Consider the following 22745-nt stretch of genomic DNA (forward strand, 5'->3'; position numbering starts at 1 on the left):
GAGGCTGCCATATGACGGTCCACGGGGATACATATCCCAGAATGCACTGAACTGATTCACCCATCCCTTGTGCTACAGTGAAATATCCCACTCAAACTGAAATTGTGCTTACACACTGTAGTTATTGTTCTCCATTCATTTGTGAAGTGCATTATAAATAGTTCTCCCTAATTATTAGGGACAGCATGTAATTAAAGACAACTTCAAAACTCTTGTCTTTAAAAAATAAAGTTAATGTGAGGCCGTTATATTCCATAATTTTAACATCCAGTGTACAAATCACAACAATGCCAATCAGAATATATCTGTGGAATGCTAGGGGTCTGAAAAAGTCGAGAAGATTATACTTCCTCTATCCCTTGCCCACCTTCATGTTAAGAAATACCAGAATAAGGCCCTCATTATGACTTTGGTGAACGGAAGAACGCGTCTGCCGAAGGTCCGACAGGGAGGTTGCCGTCATTGTGGCTGCCTCCCCGCCAGGGCCATTACGAGTTCCCTGCTGGGTTAGTGGGGAGAAACTTGTGTTTCCGCCCATTGGCCCAGCGGGGAACGGCTTACAGCATTGTCTCCACCTCATAATAGAGCTGGTGGCAACACTGTAGTGAGTAGGGTGCACCAGCACCCGTCGTAATGTTCACTGTCTGCAAAACAGACAGTGAACATTGCAACAGGGGTGGCCAAGGGGGCCCCTGCACTGCCCATGCTCATCTCCACCAGCCTTTTCATGGTAGATTACCGTCATGAAACCGCTGTGGGAGAAGGGGTTGTAATCCCCAAGACGTCGCTGCTTGCATGGTGGCCCTGGTGGATTAGGACCATCAGCACCGTCAGACTGACGTGGAGATGAAAACTGGTGGTGCTGGTTTTCTGACCGCGGTCCTACCGCTGCGGCCATACCGCTGCACTTGTAATGTGGCAGTCGGACCTCCACTGCGGCCCTGGCGGTCATTAGACTACCAGGATTGTAATGAGGCCCTCCATATTAGGAGGCAGGTCATGCTCCCAAATTCAATCCAAACAGCCTCTGAGCTGGGAGCCCCTGACCTTACAGGACGGCTATTTGAAGCTCAGAGGCTGTTGTTTGGACAGAATTACAAGATGTATGCATAAACAAGTGATGTTCATGTGCTTGAACATATATTTGATTTGATTTATTGATACCAATTTAAACTGTATGCAAGATGTTAATGTTACAAATGTGAAAATCAATACAAAAATTCGAATTGTATCTGATATATAAATTAATTTCAACACTATAATTTCATTCTAAAAAATAAAAGGTATATTACTCGCTATTAATTCATTTTAAAAATATTTCTTTTTAAAAAATGCATAATTTATAAAAAAAGCATTTAAACACATGTTAAATAGATCTGAAAATTATTTATTGAACAATTACGTATTAAAAATTAGAAATTATAAAAATATTTTGACCAAAATACTTACAAATCCCAACAGCTCGAAAAACATTAAAATGACAACTTTTATTACAAAAAATAAAGAGGTCAATAAAATTAAAAACCCCAGAAAGTAAGCAGAATTAAAAGCATTTAATAAAAACAGTAACCAAATAAATGAAACTTTATTATAGTAACACATGTAAAGCACAACAGTATTAAAGTAATAGCCATTTAAAACTACCATTGATATTCAAAATGTTGATATACTCATGCCCACAATATTATGATGTTAAGTATCACTGATATTCTGCCATCAATGTTAAGAATCCTCACCCACCTTGCCTAAATTCTTTATGTTAGCAAGCTGATTTTACAAGATTGTTGCTACCCAAATTTTAGTAAGTAGCAAGTGGAAGGGACTGTTCCCTGCATCTTTTCTCACAGCGTTAGTGGAGAGAGGGTCTGATTTAGAACTCAAGTTACTCCATTACAATGGTGACAGATATCCCATCCACCGAAAATCTAAATCGCACTATTTTCTATGGGATTTAGATTTTTCTGCGGATGGGATATCCATCATCGTTGTGATAGTGTAACCCATCCGCCAAGTTCTCAATCAAGCCCAGAGTCAGTTAACTTTGTACTCCGAGTATGCTTTATGCAGTAGGTCATTGGGAGCCCTAATCTGAGAGCTGAATCGAACTACAAGCACTTCAGAAAACTACTGAAAACTGTTTTTTTTTTAAATTTACTTCAATGTTTTTATTGGTGTTCCTAGTTGTAAAACCAATAGACACCTAGCCTAAAGGGTAGCATCATTCTAACACAAATTGCAAGATATTTTAGCATGAACACAGTGTTTAATATATCCTAGATAGTACGAGATGCCACAAATAGGTTCCTGTCATTTCTCCTGCATTCCGCCATATCTGGGTTGAGACGTCCCACTTAAGAGCGAAAGTCTGCATGGTCTTACTGAAGCAATATCATGGTGTACAGACAATCTTCTTGGTATAGTTCTGAAGTATTACATTCATCACTCCTGACGATCCTACCTATCACTAAGATATAATCATACAGTACCCTATATACTTGAGGTTTGCCAGTCACTGGAATTAGTGTGGCATTATGTCTCCATGCTGACATTGCACAGAGATACGTCATGCAACCAGTCTTTTGCTGTGGAGCCAGACCCCTCATCTATGTCAAAGCACACACTGATTACCTAGCAATAAGAGTAATGCCATTTGTTTTGTTATCCTCTTGGGCACATTGGTCCCTCACCCCAGTAATGCTATTTTAGGGAGTTCTGATAATGCATACTCAGTGATGCCCGATATTATAGTTCTAACCCGCAGTCCAATTTGCATTTACAGCTAGAGGGATGTATGGAATTCACCAAAGAGTGGCCACACCACAGGCACGCATGGTCATATGAGGAGTCTATCATATATATATTTAGGTGTGTAATAAAATCTATGCAGGGACGTGAAGAGTGTCAATTTGTCTACTATCCACTGAACCCCTTGTCATCTGGATGCAACAATAATGCCAATACCTATCAGTCATGGTTCCAGCTTCATCTCTGTCCCACAGTCATTGGATCCTGGGTCCCCTGCACACACACACACACACACACACAGCTCCATGGTCATGGTCATGGGCTACAAGCAATTTGGTCAATATTAGTTTGGTTAGAGGAGGGAACTCATTTGGGAAGTCTGAACCTGTCATCCAAGTATATGACATTGTAGAAAAAGGCCCATTTTGTGTGATCACGCACATTTTTCTAGATTTTGTTGCTGGTGTTTGTCTCTGCACCCTGGGGTACTGCTGTTTAGTGCCCAGTGCATTGTTCTGTCCCCTAAAATCGTGTCACATTGGTAAACAGATAACTGTCATATTTAACTTAATTACATATCCCTTGGAAATGGTACAAAAGTGTACCAGGACCTGTAACTTATATGTCACTATTGACCTGCAGCACATATTGTGCCACCTCAACAGAAACAACGCAAAAAAAACGTCTCCAGGTCTGCCCCTGCAGACTGGGTATGCAGTTTTACAACTGCCTATTCAACCTGGCAAAATATACCTTTTGCAAGTCCTAATCTGTCCTTTGTGATACTGCAAGGTAGGCTTGAAATGGCATGGCATTTAAAACATAGGATGGTTCTATTCTATATTTTACGTGGCCTGACAGTGAAAATTTCCAAATTCGTTTTTCATAGTGGTAAGGCTGGCTCTCCCATAGGAATTACTGGGTTGCACTATAACAACTTATAATGCTTAACGTCAGTTTGGGGATAGCGAGAAAAATGATTCAAGGACTTATTTTAATGGTAATTTAAAATCCAATTTAATGGTCAAGGTGGATTGTGGATTAGTATTTTGGAAATTACAATTTTAGAAAATTGTCATTTTCCTGCCTGTGCCAAATGTGCCTTTCTGCCAGCATTGAGTGTCACATGGCTGATGGCTCCCCTGTGGTGAAATCTGTTTTGCTCCAAGACAGTGGGTAAAGGGCTTGGGTGTAGGGTGGTATTTGTATTCCTGATAGTATGCCATTTAGCTGTGCCCAGGAACTTAGTTGAGACAAGTAGATGTAGCTCACACCTGGGCTTGTCCCTTCTACTGTCCTGCTAGCCAGCCAGGCACCATTCCCAATGGGGAAGGGGTTGCTCCAGAACTGGTTTTGAGTGACCACAAGGCAGGGGTTGGCCATTATCATAGCTACTCCTCTGGGAAGGAGGGCACTGGGAGCTCTGCACAGGAGAAAAAAATATATTCTGCCGTCTTGGTTTTAGGTAGAGAGTGGCATGTTGAAATGCTCCCCTTTTGTTACTAAACCTCCATACGTTTCTCTAAAGCAAGTCTTCCACAGCACAGCTGAATGTCAAACATGTACACAAGTCGATTGTGACCTGATTCACGTTCTTTGGGTATGTCATAACATAAAAACATTCTGGACTGAGATTTGGTCCACATCGGCATTTTGTCCACATCGGCTTTTACAGATGCCATTGCTTTGGTCCCACTGAATCACTTAACAATTCTACAAGTGATGTTGGAGCATGTAGTGCCCACTCGCCATAAAAGGAGGAGGGTAGCACCTTGATTTGCTATCACAAACCTCAGTATTCTGCAACATGTGAGGAAACCTACAGTGCCGACTAACAAAGAATGGCTCTCACAACTAGCTAGAATAGTGGCATGTTAAAGAATCAGTCATAAGTTTAGTGATCAGATATAATATTCAAAACTTATCTGAGAACCATTTCTTGGAGCCTGTATAGTAGTAGTATTATATAAAGTAAGGTCAAATTAGTTATTTAAATATTAAAAAGATGTATTATAATAATGAGAGTCTCATCAATGGTATGTGAACGAGTAAGGAGCTTAGAACAGATATTATATTAATACTCAATTGCATTATTATATTAGTTTTAAAGAACAGTCAGTCTGTATGGGACCCACATGCAGCTGATATAACCCTGGGAGCTTTTATGAGGTAAATATCTGCTCATTTCCATAGGATGTAAATCTGAAGCACTTGCTGTTGGGAACACACAACTAGATCAATGGAAATTGCCCAGTATTACTTATTTTTCAGTTTGGTTCATCTATATATGTTCTGTTGAATATTTATAAGTATGAGATTCCGAAACCTTGACACGTTTATTGTAAAACTTGAAGAAATTATCTTCCTACAAAGGTAATTAAAAGATCATTGTAATTTTTTTTAAAAACTTAAATCTCCTCAAGGATTGCGACTATGTATCATAATCATCACAACCCTTGACGAGATCTTTGAGCAGTGCATTGTTCGCTCCCAGCCACTAAATTTCAACGAGCAGCCGAGTAGATACTGTGATTCACATAATCTTAGCATATCCTCATTTATTTCAGCGGTAATTAAATCTGTAGTAAAGTATACCGGTTTGTCATCGTGTCTCATATACAAAGTACTTAAACATCTGAAAAATGGAGTGATACAGTCATGCTGTTTATTACATGAAAACCAATTATCACATGGTGATTTGTTAAAATATAAATTATGACTAAATTTCATAGACAACTGTTGCTAACTCACATTGTTGAAGTACATAGTCAATGGCTCAATCTCTGGCTGTTGGTGCAAAGTTGAAGCAGAACAGGGTATTATGCTGTAGTAAATTTGAGGAATAACATTGCTATGTTTGTTGCTACATTACATATGCATATATAAACTAATACGTGACACTGTAGTGTTTTACAGTAACAGGATATGAGGTTGTCCATTAGACGAATTAAGGTACTACTGTCTTTTATCTACTGTCAGTGATAACTGTCTTTTTAATATGTTAGACTTTTGAACTTAAATAATTCTTTAGTCCAATTTACTGACCTTTAAAGATAACACTTCTGCCCTGTGGTTTCACAATTTGTCCTTCTTCTGAAAGCTCCACACACACACTTATAAAATATAACACTTGTCCAAGAAAGTGGACACACTGTGTCACTAATACCCCTTGTCTATGCCAGAAAATGATGCATTACACCCAACACTTCCCATATAGATCACACTATGAACCAAGGGCAAAATTATATGTAATTATTTACACTTGTACATTTTTTTATTACACCTAGGAGTAACTGTGCTACTTTTTCCAATTCCTAGGTGCAGGCGTACATGTCTCCCTGGTGGAGACGATTGCACCAGGATTTACAAGTGTAAAATTAACACACATAACTTTCCACAGGTAGGCAAAGTTCTCCACTACCGGGGTAGAGATTTCCTTACGATAAAATATAGGGAAAAATTAAAATGGTGAATAAATAAAAAATATATAGATTAAAAATATATTAATTAAAGTAAAATGCACATTAATTAATAATGGTTAATTAATGGTTATTGACCTAGATCTAAGAATAATTGCTGCACACAAGCTCATCTAGTTAAATGTTTAATAAAAAAGACATATATACTAATTTAATTAAAAAAAACAAATGTAAATAACTTTTAAAAACTCCCACTCAGTAGCCTTTTTATAATTAAGTATTTGGTAATTTTTGGTTTAGTTGTTTAGCTTTGTATTAAAACATATTTGTCTAATTTTATATATAAATCTTGACAAAACTCTCTAAAAAAGTTCATCCACCTTTGCTCCTTCATGGAAAGTATTGCTCCAGTCTGTCAATTGGTTGCAATAAAAAGGGTGGTCCCAAAACATTTATTTCCCATGTTAATTCCCATTGGAAGTTTTTCTGTCTAATACAGAAAATATGGCTAAATGGAATTGCACCAATTTCAGCATACTTTTTGTGATTTGCTGTAAATCTGTTCAGCCTTTTTTGAGAAATTTGTGTTTAAAAGGGTCTTGGGTTGGACTTAAAGGGGTTATAGAGTTAGTTATGTGTGGGCGGTTTAACCCACAGTACCAATATATTTTTTTTAAATAGGACCTTCTGATAGGCTAAGGGAGATTTTTCTCCCATTGGCCATTTCACTAGCAAACAATATTTTTGTCTGATAGCAATTCAGAAGAAACTGCTACATCGATCATTACAGAACTCAGGGACTCAGGCCCTCATTACGAGTGTGGCGGTCTTACCGCCACGGTCCCAGCAGTTAGGACCGCCACATTACACGTTTGGTGGTTTGGCCGAAGCCAAACTGTCACAACGCCACCAGACCCGCCCGTGCGGTCAGACCAGTGCGGCAAGTGGTGAGCACCTCTGGGGTGGCGGTATACCGAAGACCGCCGGCCTTATTACGAGGCAGCAAACTGCCAGGCTTTCTGCAGCGGTCACCCCACCACAAAAACCCTAGCGGTAACACACCTAGTGACAGGAATCCACATTCCTGTTGCTGGCACACGCACCCCAACAAGTCCACACACTTGAAGACACACACCCGACTCGCCCATGCACTTCTTGACATACACCCCAACTCACCCACGCACTCCCTGACACACATCCCCACCTGACAGCACGCATACATACAAACACCCCCACTCGCTTGAACACAAACACGCACCTCCACTCGCTCACACGCAGACACGCACCCCCACTCGCTAGCACACAGACATGCACCACCACTTACTCATATGCATATGCACCGCCTCTGCATTCATACACACACACAATCATACACACACCCCTCTGCATACATGCACACCCATCCTCCACTCATGCATACAGTCTGACACACTCTCTCCTCCACGCACACATACAGCCACACACACCCCCCTCCACGTAACATACAGTCACACACACACCCTCAACACACACATACAGTCACACATACGTACACCCATTCCGGCACACACATACATGCTCGCATACATACATGCACACATCACACACATGCACCTACCAAACCCCCTCCCCTCCCTTTTGGTCGGTCCATCTACCCATCTGAGCCGCATAGCAGCCCACATCGAGGTGGTCGTCCGGGAGGGGCTAGATGTCGGTGGATCCACCGCCGTGCCATATTACTGCTCATAACATAACGGGCCTGAGTCCTTGCGGTGTGGTGGTGTTGGCAGTGGAACCACTTCTCACCCACAGTCTGTAAAGCTGAAGGTGTCAGATTTCTGCCTGTTTATGGGCAGAAATCTGTAGGTGACTCCTAATATGGCAGTCTTCGGACAGCCAACACTGGCGGTCTTTTGGCACCCGCTTTAACTGTGGTCTTCGCAAAAGACCACTGAAGTTGTAATGAGCACCTTAGTTTCCGTGCCCTAAAATATTTTCCTAAAAAGGATAAAAGAGTAGGGACACCCAGGCCCCTAAGGCTCTTGTGCAGGGATCACAGAGAAACCAAAACCATGGCTTAAATTAAAAACAAAATCTTTATTAATGTTAGAAGTAACAAGATACTCCTTTTCAAGCTGTCATTGAACCTTCCCTGAGGAATCGTGCATGTTGCTGCAGTACCAAGAGATGGAAGCTCGTGAGTTGAATATTATAAGAGTTCTGTAATGTCTGAAATATATTTGTAATAAAAAGGGAAGAAAATGTGTGTTTGGTGCCTCTAGGAGTTGCAAGTTTGAGTACAAGACATGGCTGGAGGCCAGGGTCTACAGCTATCCCCCACACAGCACATGGCCAAACCCTGTGTGCAGCAGGGGATTGGGTACCTATCATGGAGTCAGGCACAGGTTGAAGGTCAGGTCCTTTGGGCAACTACACACTGTGCATGCCCTTTGGTCATGTACAGCCGTGGGCTTGGTATCCATGAAGGGGTTGGACGCATGGCTTGGCCAGAGTCCAAGCCCTGAGATGGCCAACATCGCTAAACACAGTGGAAGACAATGAACAGCAGTGGGTTGGACACCTGTGGGTGGGTTGGGCCATGTCCTGCCTATGCTAAGAACTCTCTGGAAGGAGTAGGGAGTGTCCTCTGCCATCCTGATGGAGTAAACTCCATCCCCCAAACTCTAAATCGACCCCACACTAATCATTTGACAGTGAGACACAGACATGGCAAACAACACCAAATTATTTCTATTCTTTAACCAATAAAGGTGTATCTTTCTTAGATGTTAAAACTTTTGGGAGTTTTTTTGGTTTTCCAACTTAAAGGACAGTACATCTGAACTTGGATCCCAAAATATATTTAACAAAATTGCAGACAGGTTGGTGGGCAGCTAGTAATATGTCTTGAGCTGAAGAACTTTGCCCTCCAACAGAGAGACATTTGTTGCACTAGGTGTAGTAAATCCCGATATGAAAGTAATGCAGATTAATATCTCTATGATGCCACAGCAAGGAGTCTCCAGGTCATTCTGCAGAAAAAGAAGCCTCTTCTTTCTCCTCTCATCTTCTTTTTGCAGCCTTGTCCTTCTAGTTCAAATGCTTCATCCTGCCTGATGTTGCAAAGGAATAGTTTTTGCTGCTACCACAGCTAAAATAAAATCCTTATTGCACGTGACTGCTTTTGTGCGCACGCTCTTCTCCCAGGCCGCAAGAGAAAAACATTGCAAGACAGGTTCTGGCATGGTCCTAACCTGCTCCTCCTGAGGATCCTGCTGTAATGTCTCTTCTCCTCCAGGTGTCATGTTTTATATTTTCTTTTCGGGAGACGCCCCCAAAACATGTAGCTCTCAAAAAGAAGGTCAGGGCAGATCACAGATTGTTCACCCATCAAAGTGCAAGTCCCTAATTAGGGTAAAAGGGTGAGAACTTCTTCAGAATGGAATAATACAATATTTCTACTTAATCAGTTTTTACTGTGTTGCTGTGTCACCAGGACATCTTGCTTTTTTGTGCCTGTGAGGAAGCCCCTAGGTGCGAAGTTAAAATAAAATCATCCCTCCATGGTAAGTAAAAATTGTATTTTAACTTCTGGGTCCCGCAGGAACTGGAAAAGGATGTAAAGGCCAGCGAGAATGATGCTGCACTCACTCATTAGCTCAATGAGGATCTACAGGACATAAAAATAAAATGAAAGGATCCATCTGACTGGCCAGAAAGTGAGTTTAGTTTACAGCAAGCTTGCGGGCTATAGAAATGAAAAGGAAAAAAACAACATGAATGTCATTTGCTACTGTTCTCCAATAGAGACATCTCAAAAATTGCGATCCAGATCCATCATGGCATTCAGCAGAACTGAGAAAAAAGAGCCAGCAACACGTGCAAGCACTGGGCCTAACTGAAGATCACCTTGCCAAGATGAGGATGTAATTGTGTTGCCTCCAACATCCAGAGCACCACCATCCACTAGGAAGGAGAAGGAGTCAGTCATGTGGATGTTTTTACCCTTTCACTAAGGCAAAAGAAACTCAATGCCCAGAACATTAAATGCAAGTTGTGCAATCAAGAGCGCCACCTTGGCCATCCTGGGCACTACTCCATGGGTACTTCTGAAAGTGCCAAAGATCAATGCACCTCAACGAGTTTGCCCGGGCCATAATTGAGAGAGGGCATCCAAGAGGCAAAGAAAAAGTACAAAGGGCACCTGCTGGTGTACAGAAACACCAACTGGAGGAAGAAGACCGTAATATGCAGTATTTCACCACATACTGGAACGTATTTCACCAGGTGGTCTCTTCAGGTGTGACCAGTAGAGACGTTTTAGCCAAAGTGATTGAGATGTACTTGAGAGACTATGATAAAACTTTGTACAAAGACTTAAAAAGTAGAAATAAGTTCCAAAAAAATCAATCAAACAATTAAAAAATTAAAATTAAAAATTAAAAAGGTTTACCACTGTTTAAAAAACGTATAAAAAGGTTTAAAAAAACAAGACAAAAATAACAAAAACACCAGAGGTGCATAAACCTGCCTCTTTACACAGCTAACGGCATTGAGCACAGACGGTAGGGTTGATTTCCTGCAAAGCATTAGATGCAGTTAGAGGCTGCATGCCTGCCTCTGCATTCATAATAGTGCTCCTACAGAAGAAGATGGGGGTGAGATGAGAGAGAGGGAACACAGACGATCTCCATCAGAGATGACCGAGGGGAAGGGGGCAGATGAAGGGGACGGAGCACTGGAGTGACGAGATGGGGATGATGAACAGAGGAAGAGTCCATGTGGAGACCAAGCAGGTGGTCAAGATGGGCACATCGACATGGAGTAAGGGAACCTGAGGTCGAGCAGATAATATACCCTACAGACCATGCAGGGTGTAGAGAGGGAACCAGTCAGTGTTGAAGGGGATAGGGAAGGGGGACAGGACAGCCAGGGGTTGGGAAGAAAGGGTCTTAATGTTTCCAAGAATCTGTTGTAATTGACTGTGAGTTGAGAGATTAGCCTTTCATAGGAGGCCACCTGAAACAACTCACACATCCGATCATCTGGGATCAAGCAGACTGCAATCCTCTGATTCCGCAGGATACAGATCTTGGCTGTAGCCAACGCAGTGGCCTACCAATGGGATTGTTGATGCGTGATGGCCAGGCATTTGGAAACATCCAGCAAAAGAACAGTCTGAGACTTCAGCACCCCTGCAAGAGGTACCATTTGCCTGACAGTTTTGGTGATAGAGGACCAGTAGGACGTCACAGCAGGGCAGTCCCCGCTAAGGTGGACAGTGTCTCCATACAAATAGCCGCACATCCAGCATGAGGGTGATAGAAGAAGGGAAGACCTACGAAGGCCTACGAAGGCGGAGGGGGGACCAGTGCCAGTGGTGTAGCACCTTGAGGTAACTGAATTTGAGGCAGACATCCCTGAGGTAACGATCATGAACCTCAAATAAGTTACCCCAATTGGCCTCTGAGTCGAGGGGAGTGAGAGAGAGGAATGGAATAGAGATGGACTAACCATACCGGGCACAGCTCAGAAAATGCCACCTTGCAGGTGCCCAATTTCCAAAGGTAATCCATCAAAGGTGAGGATGGCAGATCTGTGGAGGGAGACCCAAGATCTGGCAGAGGCAAAATTATAGTCATTGAAAGTACTAAAAATATTGTGTCAGAAGACCATACTGCTCCCTTGCCTTAGCAAACGTCTTGTACTCCCCATCTTTGACGAGGTCAAGAAGATGATGCAACCCTCAAGATGTAAAATCCAGCCAAAGGGCCTCAGTACCCCCGACCCGAAAAGAGGCATTGCGCCACAGAAGAGCTTGTGTATAAATGGTGGGGTGAAATCCCAGCATTAGTGTGCTTTACGCCATGTATGAAGTGTGGTTGCAAAAATGGGGTGAGAAACAATTGATCCGGGGCAGCTCCGTGCATAGCAGAGGAAGCCCCTGGAGGCAGACCAGCGAGGTACCCAGCAAGGTGTCTCCAGGGTGGTATGAAGAATATATCTGAGGTGTGCCAACTGGGATGTCAGCCAGTAGCACCTAATGTTCTGTAAACAGATGGTCCATGCTCTGTAGCCACATAGAGCTTTTCCAGTTTCAACTACGGCTTCCAGCCGCCCCACAGGAAGGTTTTGGGGTCTTTTCCAAGGCAGACATCAGACGAGTGGGGATGAGTAGAGAGAACATGAGGAACATATAGTTCAGATGTGGCATCACGTTAAATTTGAAGGATTGTGGGCACTCCCCCCCCCCCCAAAAGAGAGAGACCCAGTTGCAACCAGCATGTCATATCTGCCTGGGTACGCGCAAGGTGGGGATCCAGGTTATGTTCCACCAACAGATTGAGACCTGGCGTGACTTCTATTCTGAGATAACTGATGGAGGACAGGGACTGTGGAAAAAAAAGACATGCAAAGAATGTTGGGACTGCTCAAGTTTATCTTATACCTAGAGATAGAGAAAAAGTGTGAGTTCAGAGAAATGAGGGCCCACAGGGATGCAGCGGGTGGGGGAGAGTAACTAGGATATCATCTGCACAGAGGGTGAGTTTGTGTTTCCCACTTGGCAGGAGAATGCCAAGTATGTAAGGAGAATTGCAGATTGCGAAAGTCAGGGGCTTCAGAGTCAAAATGAAAAGGAAGGGGGACAAGAGGCAGCACTGTTTAGTGCCACAATGGATATCACTAGGGAAGTGAGGCATGACGGTTAAAGGTGACAACGGCTGCGGGGTGATAGTATAGTGTCCAAACATGGGACAGGAACATCTGCCCAACCCACAGCTTTGCAGCACTCGGAAAAGATAGTCACACTCAACCCAGTCAAAAGCTTTCTAGGTGTCCAGTGACCCTGCCAGCTTCTCGTCCTTGCTGTAAATGTAGCGATCAGAAAAACCAGATTATAGAGGGAGACCTTGATAAGGGCAAAGTGACTCTGTAGGTCTTGCCAAATTTGGAGAGTCTTGACCAGCTGATGTTTGGCCAGCAAGATGGAAACCTCGCCTCTACAAAACATCCTGGCACATGGGGCCTCCCCCTTACCTGGTTGGACTTTGCAAGCATGTTACTCAATCCCCACCCAATCTCGGCAGAGGTTCTGGCTCTCCTCATTGGAAATGTGTGTCTCTTGTAGACCAGCAATTTCAGAGTGTAGAAAGCAGGTAGAATACAAGATCTTCTGCTGTTTCGTGTAGTGCATGACTCCACTCACATTCAGAGGATGTTGTGGGGGCATGAACCCCTGCTGGAGGGCGGTAAAATGAAGGAGGTGGGAAGATAGGGAGGGCGGGAGAAGTATGAAAGAAGTGGTGCAGTTGAAGGGTGTGAACCCTGCTGTTAGGGGCAGCAAGCGATCCCCCTCCCCCTCGAGGAGGAGGTAAGAGAAGTGCAAGGCAATAAGCAGTGGACAGTTAGTGAGCAGCCGTTATGGTCTGGGGCAGGCAGAGTGGATATTGAGGTGAAGGTGGTGCTTTGGGTGGTAGCATAGATCAGCCTGACCAGCAGAGACTCAGAAGCTGGAGGTCTCGCTTGCAGGAGCCTAAGACTTCAGAGGAAACCCGGAGTTTTCCTGAGGATGAGTATCCTTGTGAAGGGATGGTGTCTTCAGGCCTTCCGACCGCTGTTTTGTAACCTCCTCCAGGTGCAAGAACTCCTCAGATAGTGATCCTGATATGCTTAATGATAAGGACAATGAAAGGAACTCAGAGGAGTCAGCAGGCGGGGCTCTGGTCCATATCTGTGGGCACAACCATCTCCATAGAGCCCTGTAGTTGTCCAGGATCAAGGAATAACATCATTCTATTGTCCTGAATAATCAACATGACCGCAGAGTCCAGAAGGCCATAGCAAATGCCAACATGCCTGAGGCATGAATGTACTTGAAATAAATGTCAAAGAGTGGCCTACGTTTCAAGAGAACATTTCTGGGACAGGAAGATCTTGTGTCTCTCATGTATCAAAGAGTCGTGTTTTCTGGGCACTTGAGTCACTTTGTGGGCCTGTTGATAATGCAAGAAGCAGGTGATGATCTGCCTTGGCCCTTCCTTGGAAGAACTCCAAATAAGACCTGAAGGACAGGCTGGTCATGACATGTAAGAAACGGGTCAGAAAGCCCATAATATTAGTTCCCTCGGGTTTTTCTGGCACCCCAGAGATCTGGATAATGTCCCGACAGGAGCAATTCCACCTGTTTACGCTGAAGATGTCAGTAATCTTGCTCCTATTTAATGGAGGCTGCTATCTTCTCTTCAAGCTGGTCAAGCCAGTATTCAGCTACAATCAACCTGGAATTGAACAAGGCAATGTCCCTGGCAGCCTGAATGTACAGCGTGGCCCCAGGCCAAGTGAGTCCCCTGTAGGTTCTGCACCACAGGCCAGTGAGGTGGAGGGTAATTGTGGACCCCTGACCCTAGTAATTCAGGCAGATCAGGAGAATGACAGAAACAGAAAAAGCACCCTGTCTCCCCTCACTTCTAGGCATGAAACAGTCTCGGGATACAAAGATGGAGGCCAGCTGAGGGAGTAACATCTGCCCCGTCGTGTGATCTGGTAGACCTCTATAGGTCCCCTGCCCCTTTAAGGCTCATTGTTGCATGTGAAGCAGTGGTGTAACAAAGGCCCCCGCAGCCCCCGCAGGGATGCCACTGAGCTCCAGGGGTGGGGGGCCTCAACACAGTACACTGTGCATAGGCAGCAGGCCTCTAACTGGATCCAGGTGGGAGGGAGCCTCCTCCAGGTACTTTGCAGGGGGTGGCCACTAAAGTTTTGTAATACCACTGATGTGAGGGTGGCTTCTGGGGGAGATTTCTGGTGCCAGATACAGGCCCAGTGGGGGATGTGGCCCAGACTACTTCTAGGCAGTCTCTGCCCACAGGGCATAGTACACATATAGGGCGTATGGGACCGGGAAAGTTCTATCCCTGTCTGTCAAGGTGTGGCTTGTAGGCAAAGGAGTTTGTGCAGCAGTTGCGTCTGGTAAATGGTGTGCATGTCGACAGGGACCCCCGGGCAAAGGGCAGCACGGCTTTTCAGGTGAGTCAGTCTGCTTGGGACTAGGCCACAACAGCTTCACTGTGGGGACACCTCCTGTGGCAGTGTCGAGCTTCACAGCTGTGGGGGCGCCACCCATGACCTCAAGGCATCCATTTTTGTGAAGCAGCCCTTTCAGATTGTGGCAGGGGAAGAACCGTTCGCTGCGCAACAGCAGGAGCTCTAAAGTTGTCTGGGCTCGTAGCGCCACCCAGCAGGTTATCTTAAGTAATAGGCATGCGTATGCCTTATTTAATTCCCCAGGGAGAGTCCTGTAATTAGAGTTACATTTCTAACTATGATAACTGCAAATGTTGGTAGAGGAATCTTTTTGAACATTAATGGAGGGCAGGGGTGCAGTGGGCAGCCTGCCGGACCACTGATTTTTACAAGGTGTTGAAATTCTACAATTCCAACTCCCAGTAAGAAAGAGATAGCTGGAGATAGTTTTTCTGCTGTGATTCTTTTTGGATGTGCATTCAGAGGCAGGAGGCTTTCTTGTGTACTAGATAAGAGTCCAACGTCTCTGCTTTGGCTGTGTAGCGTGTCACTAATTTACTGTGGAGAGTGAAGCCGAGATCTAACTGCTTACTGGATTTTGAAATTCCGATTTTGTGGAGTTTCTTGGGCGTTTGGCATTGTAGATTTTGCATGAGGAATGGGTTCTTTTTGCCTTTTTATGTGTGATTTCTAAATTGTTTTATATATTTGTAGACACATTTTTGTGAGAGTTCTTGGATTTGTTCTAGCTCCATTGAAGTGTTTTTATTTTTCCTTTTATCTTTTTTAATCCAAGGAGCGCTTTTTTCACCTTGATTTTAAGTTGCCTTTGGGATTAGTTTGTCAAAGGCTGAGCTCATCCATTAATAAAGTTTCTCTGCTGAGTTTACTGTCTCAATTTGGGTGTTTCAATTACTGGAGATTCCTACTCTTCCGGGTTTAATTTGATCCAAAGATGGTATGTTTTTGCAGCATAGCGGGTCTCTGTTGCTAGTTTGTTCAAGTTCTTGACTGAGAAAAAATGATGTAATGGTCTGTACATGTGATTGGAGTATTTCCTTGATTAATGACGTATTTGGTTGGTCCATAGACGGCCTGTTGCTTCTTGTGCCTGTTCAGAGCCTAAACAATTGTATTTAATTTGGAAACCTTCGGTTTGCCCAACCAAATAGTTAGATCACCAATTAATCTAATATCAATTAGAATATTTGATTGACAGATATGAGACTAATTCCAGAAATACATCCTTACTGGCTTGGTTGTTGGGCAGAGGTCTTTAAAGTAGTAGGAAGTTGCAAATGAAAGCAGGGCTAGGACTGCACCCAGTAATAAGAATTTTGCAACTTTGTATTGCCACATCTTTAATCTCAGTGACTGTTACAGTATTCATAAAGATGGTAGACACATGTTACTCTTAAAAGCAGTAGCCAACCCACATCTTTTCTATCCTTGCCAGTTGTAGGTAAAGGGCAAATGCCTAGATGGGACGGATTCATGAAGTGTTATTGGCAGGAGTGTACCTTAGTCAGTGAGATTTGGGGGAGGGGGTATATTGCAGATTTCCCAATTGTAACTTAGTTACTAAGATTTGGGGGGGGGGGGAAGGGGAGGTGAATTGCAAATTTTCCAATTGAAAAACAGCATGGTGAAGGGTGAAGAGCTGGACATGTTTTGGGATACATTGTTCCCATGTGGATCTGTTGCAATAATTATTTGAATTAGGTGGGCCCCTGTCTAAGTTCCTTTAAGTTAAAACCTTTCAGTCAAATGAGGATCACAAGATAAACCCACAATGGCATAGGATACCGGACTCAGGACCCATAGACCAAACTCTCAAGCCAAAAATGTATTGATCTTTAGCGTGTATCACATCCCAAACACCTCCCCTGAAGTTACACCCTTGATTATTGGTGCCAAATCTTCTACCAGCTGAATTTCTTTCTATGATGATCAATATATATACAATATGTGTCAGTAAATGGAAAAATATGCATTCATGTTTGCCCATTGAGTGGGCATTCATCAGCATACAATTTAAGTGGAGTAGCTTACTATTGCAGAAGGAAGGTTTTATGTCCTTTTGCCATTCGTGATGTCCTTTGAGCCCCCTGTTGATCTGTCACTAATGTTGGACAATGTTCCTTCCTCATATATATGAGAAGTAGAGGAAGTGGGTAGAGTGGAGGCAAGGAAGGAGGTAATGTTGTGTCGTTCCTGATATTCACTGTCCACCTTATACTGGCTTAATACAGATTTGATGGCTTCTTTGTTGACAGACAAGAAATAATCATTGGGTGTGTCACTGGTATATAATTGTGCTTCTGTGAAAGTAAGATGAGTGTTATGTTGTTGCAGGGGTGATATTTAGTTTGTGGATGTGCTGTTTAAGTTTCTTTAGTGATGCAGTTGAAGGAGGATTGGATGTGAGGAAGAGACGGAGGGGAGTGCAGTATTCTAGTTTTAGAAGTCTAAATGATGCAATTGAGGAGAGGCGAAGATTTGTCATTCTGTGTCACAATGGCTGAAGAAAAACTTTAAAAGTCATTGGTGGTCTTGGAATTATTTTCCGCTGTCACTGTCACTGGACCTAAGAGGACCAGAACCCCAGCAGTGATGCCCTACATGACGTCTTGATCTCTATCACTTTTGCCCTTGGGAACATCACGGGCTTTGTCTCTAATGTCAGAATATTTTACAAACAGTTCGTATCGTCTACGGAGGAGGTGCCTGGAACTTGAAATTCTCCACCTGTAGCACTATCCAAGGTTCACCCATTCAACTCAATTAGTCTTCAATTTTCTTTCCTAAAAAAGAGTCACTATTAGGGTCACAGGCAGGACTAGGAATGCAGTGTCCATTGGCTTTCATTCCTCTGAAAATGATTGTTGCAGGGTCACCTCTGCTCTGCAGAAACAGAAAGGGCGCGGAGCCTAGTATTGCTTTGGCAAGAAAGGGAAGGCTGAGAAGTCGGCAGTTTTGAGCGGCTTCCGTCTTTTTAAAACGAAAAAGAAGAACATTTAGGGAACTACAGATGCTCAGGATTTCCACAACAACTTATTTATCTCAGAACAGGAAGTATTTCTCTACGGTCACTGTGGGAATTTTAAGTCATACTCAAAGCATCTCCCTAGTCCCACTCGTATTATCCTGCGGCACCGGTGAGGGCGGGAGATGGGGGTCTCTGGGGCGTCTTAATTTAACTTTAGCTTTTGTTCACAGCCGTTTGCCATCATCTTCCAGGCTGAAAGCGTGCCGTGTTTAGTTTGGATGCGAGTGGAGGTATTGTGAAATCTTGGGATGCGAAGCAGCTGCCTGCATGCATTCTTGTTCCTTCTTCCCGGGTCATGTTCAAGCTTTGTTCCCCGTGTTCACAGGGCGTCAGACTGGCATAGTACCCAGGCACTCTCCTACCTCCAGCCCTCGCTCTTTACTCAGACACAGAGGGTGTGGGCATTGTAATACTCTTTTCACTTGTGGCTACTTATTTACAAGTGGAAAAAAAGCTTTATTGCGCTTCAAACTCTCCCCTTTACCTTACCTAACCCCCTTCTCAACCAGAGCTCTCTAGACTGGCATGGAAGTGAATGAATGAATGAGTGAATGAATGAATGAATGGATGTTTGACTAGTTTAAGAAAGACGATACTTGGGATCTGATCTGCTTCTCTCACATGCACCCGTTTTAATGTCCTGGACTCGAGTGCCTTCATGTAGTAGAATTAGTGCCTCCACACTAGCAACAGTAACTACTAGAAATATATAAGTCTATAATGTTGACTACTGATAAAGTAAACGAGAGTTGAACATTTTGCAGGATTACTTCTGGCTATGGATGCAAACAAGTTTTGCAACATTTAGGAAACTAGAGAAATTATTATTTTGTTTTAAACCCTTAATGTTTTTTTTACAAGTTTTAAGTAGTGCAATAAGCTTACAGAGACCCAATTAGTAGAATTGGGTACTAAAGCCTCTACACGTTTGTGCTGCACTATCATGACACGAAATATTTAATATCCGGAGCAAAATTTGTTTTGCGCTAGAAAGGTGCACTTTTTACAGCTCAAAAAATGCTTTGCTCCACTTTATGCGGTTTTGAATCAACAGCTATTTTTTTAGAATTACCAGGGCAAATCAGCATTAATACCCATAGGTTTCGATGCAAAGCCCAATTTACTAAGAAAGCGGTAATGGGCTTTGGGTAAAAAGTGAATGCCTGCTTAAAGACATTGTAAATGTATTTATTTATTTATTCATTTATTGCATTTATAAAGCACGACTGCTACTAAACTGGTGTACTGGAGCAAAGCTAACATAGAGGCTAACTATACTGCACAAAATATGCACATGCGCAAACAGTGTGGCGGGTATAATTACTTAAGAGATAGGCAGTTAACACAGGGATATGTTAATTTATCACTGCATGAGTGCTGTATTGCGGGCTACACATCCAGTGCATGGGAACCTTCTGAGTTTGTTTCCACCTACGAATTTGTAATGGAAGTATCTGGTGGCTTAGTGGACTAATTTGCCCACTATAGGAGCCTGTGTCCGACCTCATGGTCACAGGTTCAAATCCCAACGGGTCCACTCAGCCTTCTGAGGTTGATAAAATGACTACCATTGAGTTGTTATTCTGCTCCAAGATACCGTTCTGGGTGAACGTGCACTTTCCAAATACACATCTTAAGTGTATGGCCCCAAAACAAATCCAATATATGCTAGACCGTGCACATTCAACTTAGCACCATGGTGCAAGACTGCATTTTACAAGACAGGCTTATTTAAGCACCAGCTCAGGAGATGAAATGGGCAGTAGACAACTTTCACAGATGTGGCTCTGCACTATGTTTTCCTCATTTCACAACACCACAAATATGACTGCTAGGCCTAAGTATGCGTCAGATGCCTGAACTGTTTTTGCGACTGCATTACTAATCAGGGCACAATGGGGAAGTCCTAACACTTTTGTTCCTGTTAATGCTACTCTTTCAACAGTTTTGTTCTTTATTTTATCACAAAATAAAAACTAGCAGTAACAACAAGCACCCAATGTGAATGGGTGCAGAGTCCACTCAGCTTGAAATACGTTGTAGTGCAAAAATGGCATTTTTTTCCCCAGATCTAAATGATCCCATTGTAGCTTTTGTCTTTCCTTATTGTAGGCACTAGTATCCTCCATTTATCACGGTTGTTATTACATTCTTAGCGTGCCTCTCAATGTCCTCTTTTTCAGCTCCATGAACACTTAACAAGTATGTTTCACTTTTTAAGTTTTGTCTTTTTCCCTGTGCTCATTCGCCCATCCCCTCTCCCTTATATTACTCATTTATCTCTCTTGCTGCGATCGCTGTTAGATCTGTGAAGTTATAGGGGTTGTGAAAAATCCAAATGTTTTACAAAATGTAGCAAACGTGCCAAAATCATTTGGCAGAAGAATGGTGGGTGAATGTGGTGTGTGTCCAGTGATGCATTTTGGAGCACATTACCCTAAATCAATAACTAAAGCTTGGTGTGCCAGGTACTCCCTTAGATAGAGCACATGTTCCATTGAAATGGCCTCTTGAAAGGGCCTCTAAATTTGCATCAGTCGTGCAGCTTTACTGTTAACCTATGTAGCACTTTGGATTCCCGAGCACAGCTATAATTTGTGCATTACATAGGTAAAGTGCCATAGTTTATTTTGATCATATTAAAATCATTGTCTCCATCAAACCTCAGAATTACCACAAAAACGACATGCCTCGTTGGAGGGCTCCTCATTGCTGACATATTTAGGAATATTTGTAAATTTAATTTACAAGTATTTACATTTTGTTGTGTGTTAGAAACCATTTGACACCCTGAAGATTTTATTTTCATGCTTTCTGCATTCCAGCAAGATTGACACGATTCACATCACAGTTCCCTCACTTTGCAGTCAAGAAGTGGAAAAATAAACCCTCCTCTTCATGTTAAATAAGTCACAGTTTTGAATGGCACTTTACTTTCTTTGAACATACTGCAACTGGAGAAATAAAAACTAAAAGGTCTCTTTATTGCTCATGCCCCTTCTGAACTTCTGCAAACTTATATTGGGGGTGCCGCAAAGCTTGCCGCACCCCTTATTCTAGCGACCCTCCCTCTGTCACTCGCCTCTCTGACTCCATGTCTCACATCCGGTATTGGCAAGTCAATGTTCCATAGTGTGCCGAGGATATTACTAAGAGCTGCCAAACTACTAAAGTGATGTGTTAGCAGGACAGGAAATTGCTCCATCTTACTCACTCTGCTCCCTCTGTCTAAACCTTCTGCTCTCTGCGATCTCTCCTTCCATCTCTTCTCTCGCTGCCCACTCATGAGTTCCTAGCCAGTGCTTAGTTTCTGAAAAATACAAGAGCAGTGGCCCAAAGATTTTCTAAAGAGCCCACTGCAGGCGCTGCCGAATGCCAGCAGTGCCAAATGCCAGTGATGCTGAATGCTGAGGCTGCCAAAAACCAAGGCTTTCTATTCCAACTCGTGCCTCGTTCTTCCATCACCTTACATTTTCTGTCTCTTTAGCTCACTCTCGCTGGTATTTTTCATCACAGCTCTCTCCCTTTGTCAGCGTTTCTGTATTTTCTATTCCTCCTTCTTTCACCCATTTTCGCCCCTCTCTTGGTTTGCTGAATCTCTGATGATGAAAAATACGTTCCAGGCCGCCATTATTGAGTGTATGTGTCCAGGAACTGCAACCGCCGGCACAAATTAGGTAGCGTTATTTCAGCTTATCTCGCGTTCTCCTGCTGTTCCCTCAGCTGCTTCGTGTCCCTAATGCAGACCCTCAGCCGAATATTTTCTCCCCCATCCTTCCTTCCTTCGAGTGGATTATGAATTGCTTTCTTCCACTGCCGGTCCATATTCGCTGGGATTCAGGTTCAAACGGCACGAGTTCCGCCCCTCTTCTCGGAGTAGCACACGCACACACGCACACTCAGCAGGAGAAACAGTGAAAACCAGCCTACCTTTTCGCCTTGAGCAGGCCATCGTTTCGGAAAGCAGAGCAGAGTTCTTCTAATATTGGGAAACGTTTTCTCCCCTCTGTGAGCTTGCTTCCTTTCCAGATATAAACGAAGTCTGCAGCACATTCTCTGTAAACACGAGAGTCCTGGCAGACTTTAGCCTTGCCAAAACTTTGAGAAAAAAAATGTGAAATATTTTGAGTCTGAGTATGCTCGGCTCCAGGGGGACAGGCTGCAGTCGACGTTTACTTTGATGGCTTCTGTTACACAGTGGAAGTCAAAACTTCGTTTACGGAGCGTTCACCCACTTAATAGCGTAGCAAGGATACCGGTGGCCTGGTGCAAGTTAGGAAAATTTGTATTTCCATTAAACCAACAGGCCTACCAGCCAAGGGGGCTTATTTACAAGCCCCTTGGGCGGCCGGTGCATCACTTTTTATATAGAGGGGTTAGAGGGTAACGCACTGGCGGCGCAAGGGCTTGTAAGCCCCATATTGTTGTAGGACTAGTGTTGTAGCACTCAGACTCCCCTGTCAACCACTGACACCACAGACTCACCATCCACCAGTCTCCTGCTCTCCTGGACCCATGTCAATGACAAC

General features: G+C 43.4%; 1 protein-coding gene across 1 annotated transcript in view; it reads right to left on the reverse strand.

Moving 5' to 3' along the window:
• The window catches only part of LOC138283948 (immunoglobulin superfamily containing leucine-rich repeat protein-like), a 29843-nt gene extending 7570 nt beyond the window's left edge, over positions 1 to 22273 (reverse strand). The window contains exon 1 of the mRNA XM_069222220.1: positions 22147 to 22273. Within this exon, the coding sequence (XP_069078321.1) occupies positions 22147 to 22168 (22 nt within the window). The 5' untranslated portion in view covers positions 22169 to 22273. The remainder of the gene's footprint in view (positions 1 to 22146) is intronic.
• Between the last annotated feature and the right edge of the window lie 472 nt (positions 22274 to 22745).

Source organism: Pleurodeles waltl, chromosome 3_1 (genome assembly GCF_031143425.1).
Source record: "Pleurodeles waltl isolate 20211129_DDA chromosome 3_1, aPleWal1.hap1.20221129, whole genome shotgun sequence".
Classification (NCBI taxonomy): Eukaryota; Metazoa; Chordata; class Amphibia; order Caudata; family Salamandridae; genus Pleurodeles; species Pleurodeles waltl.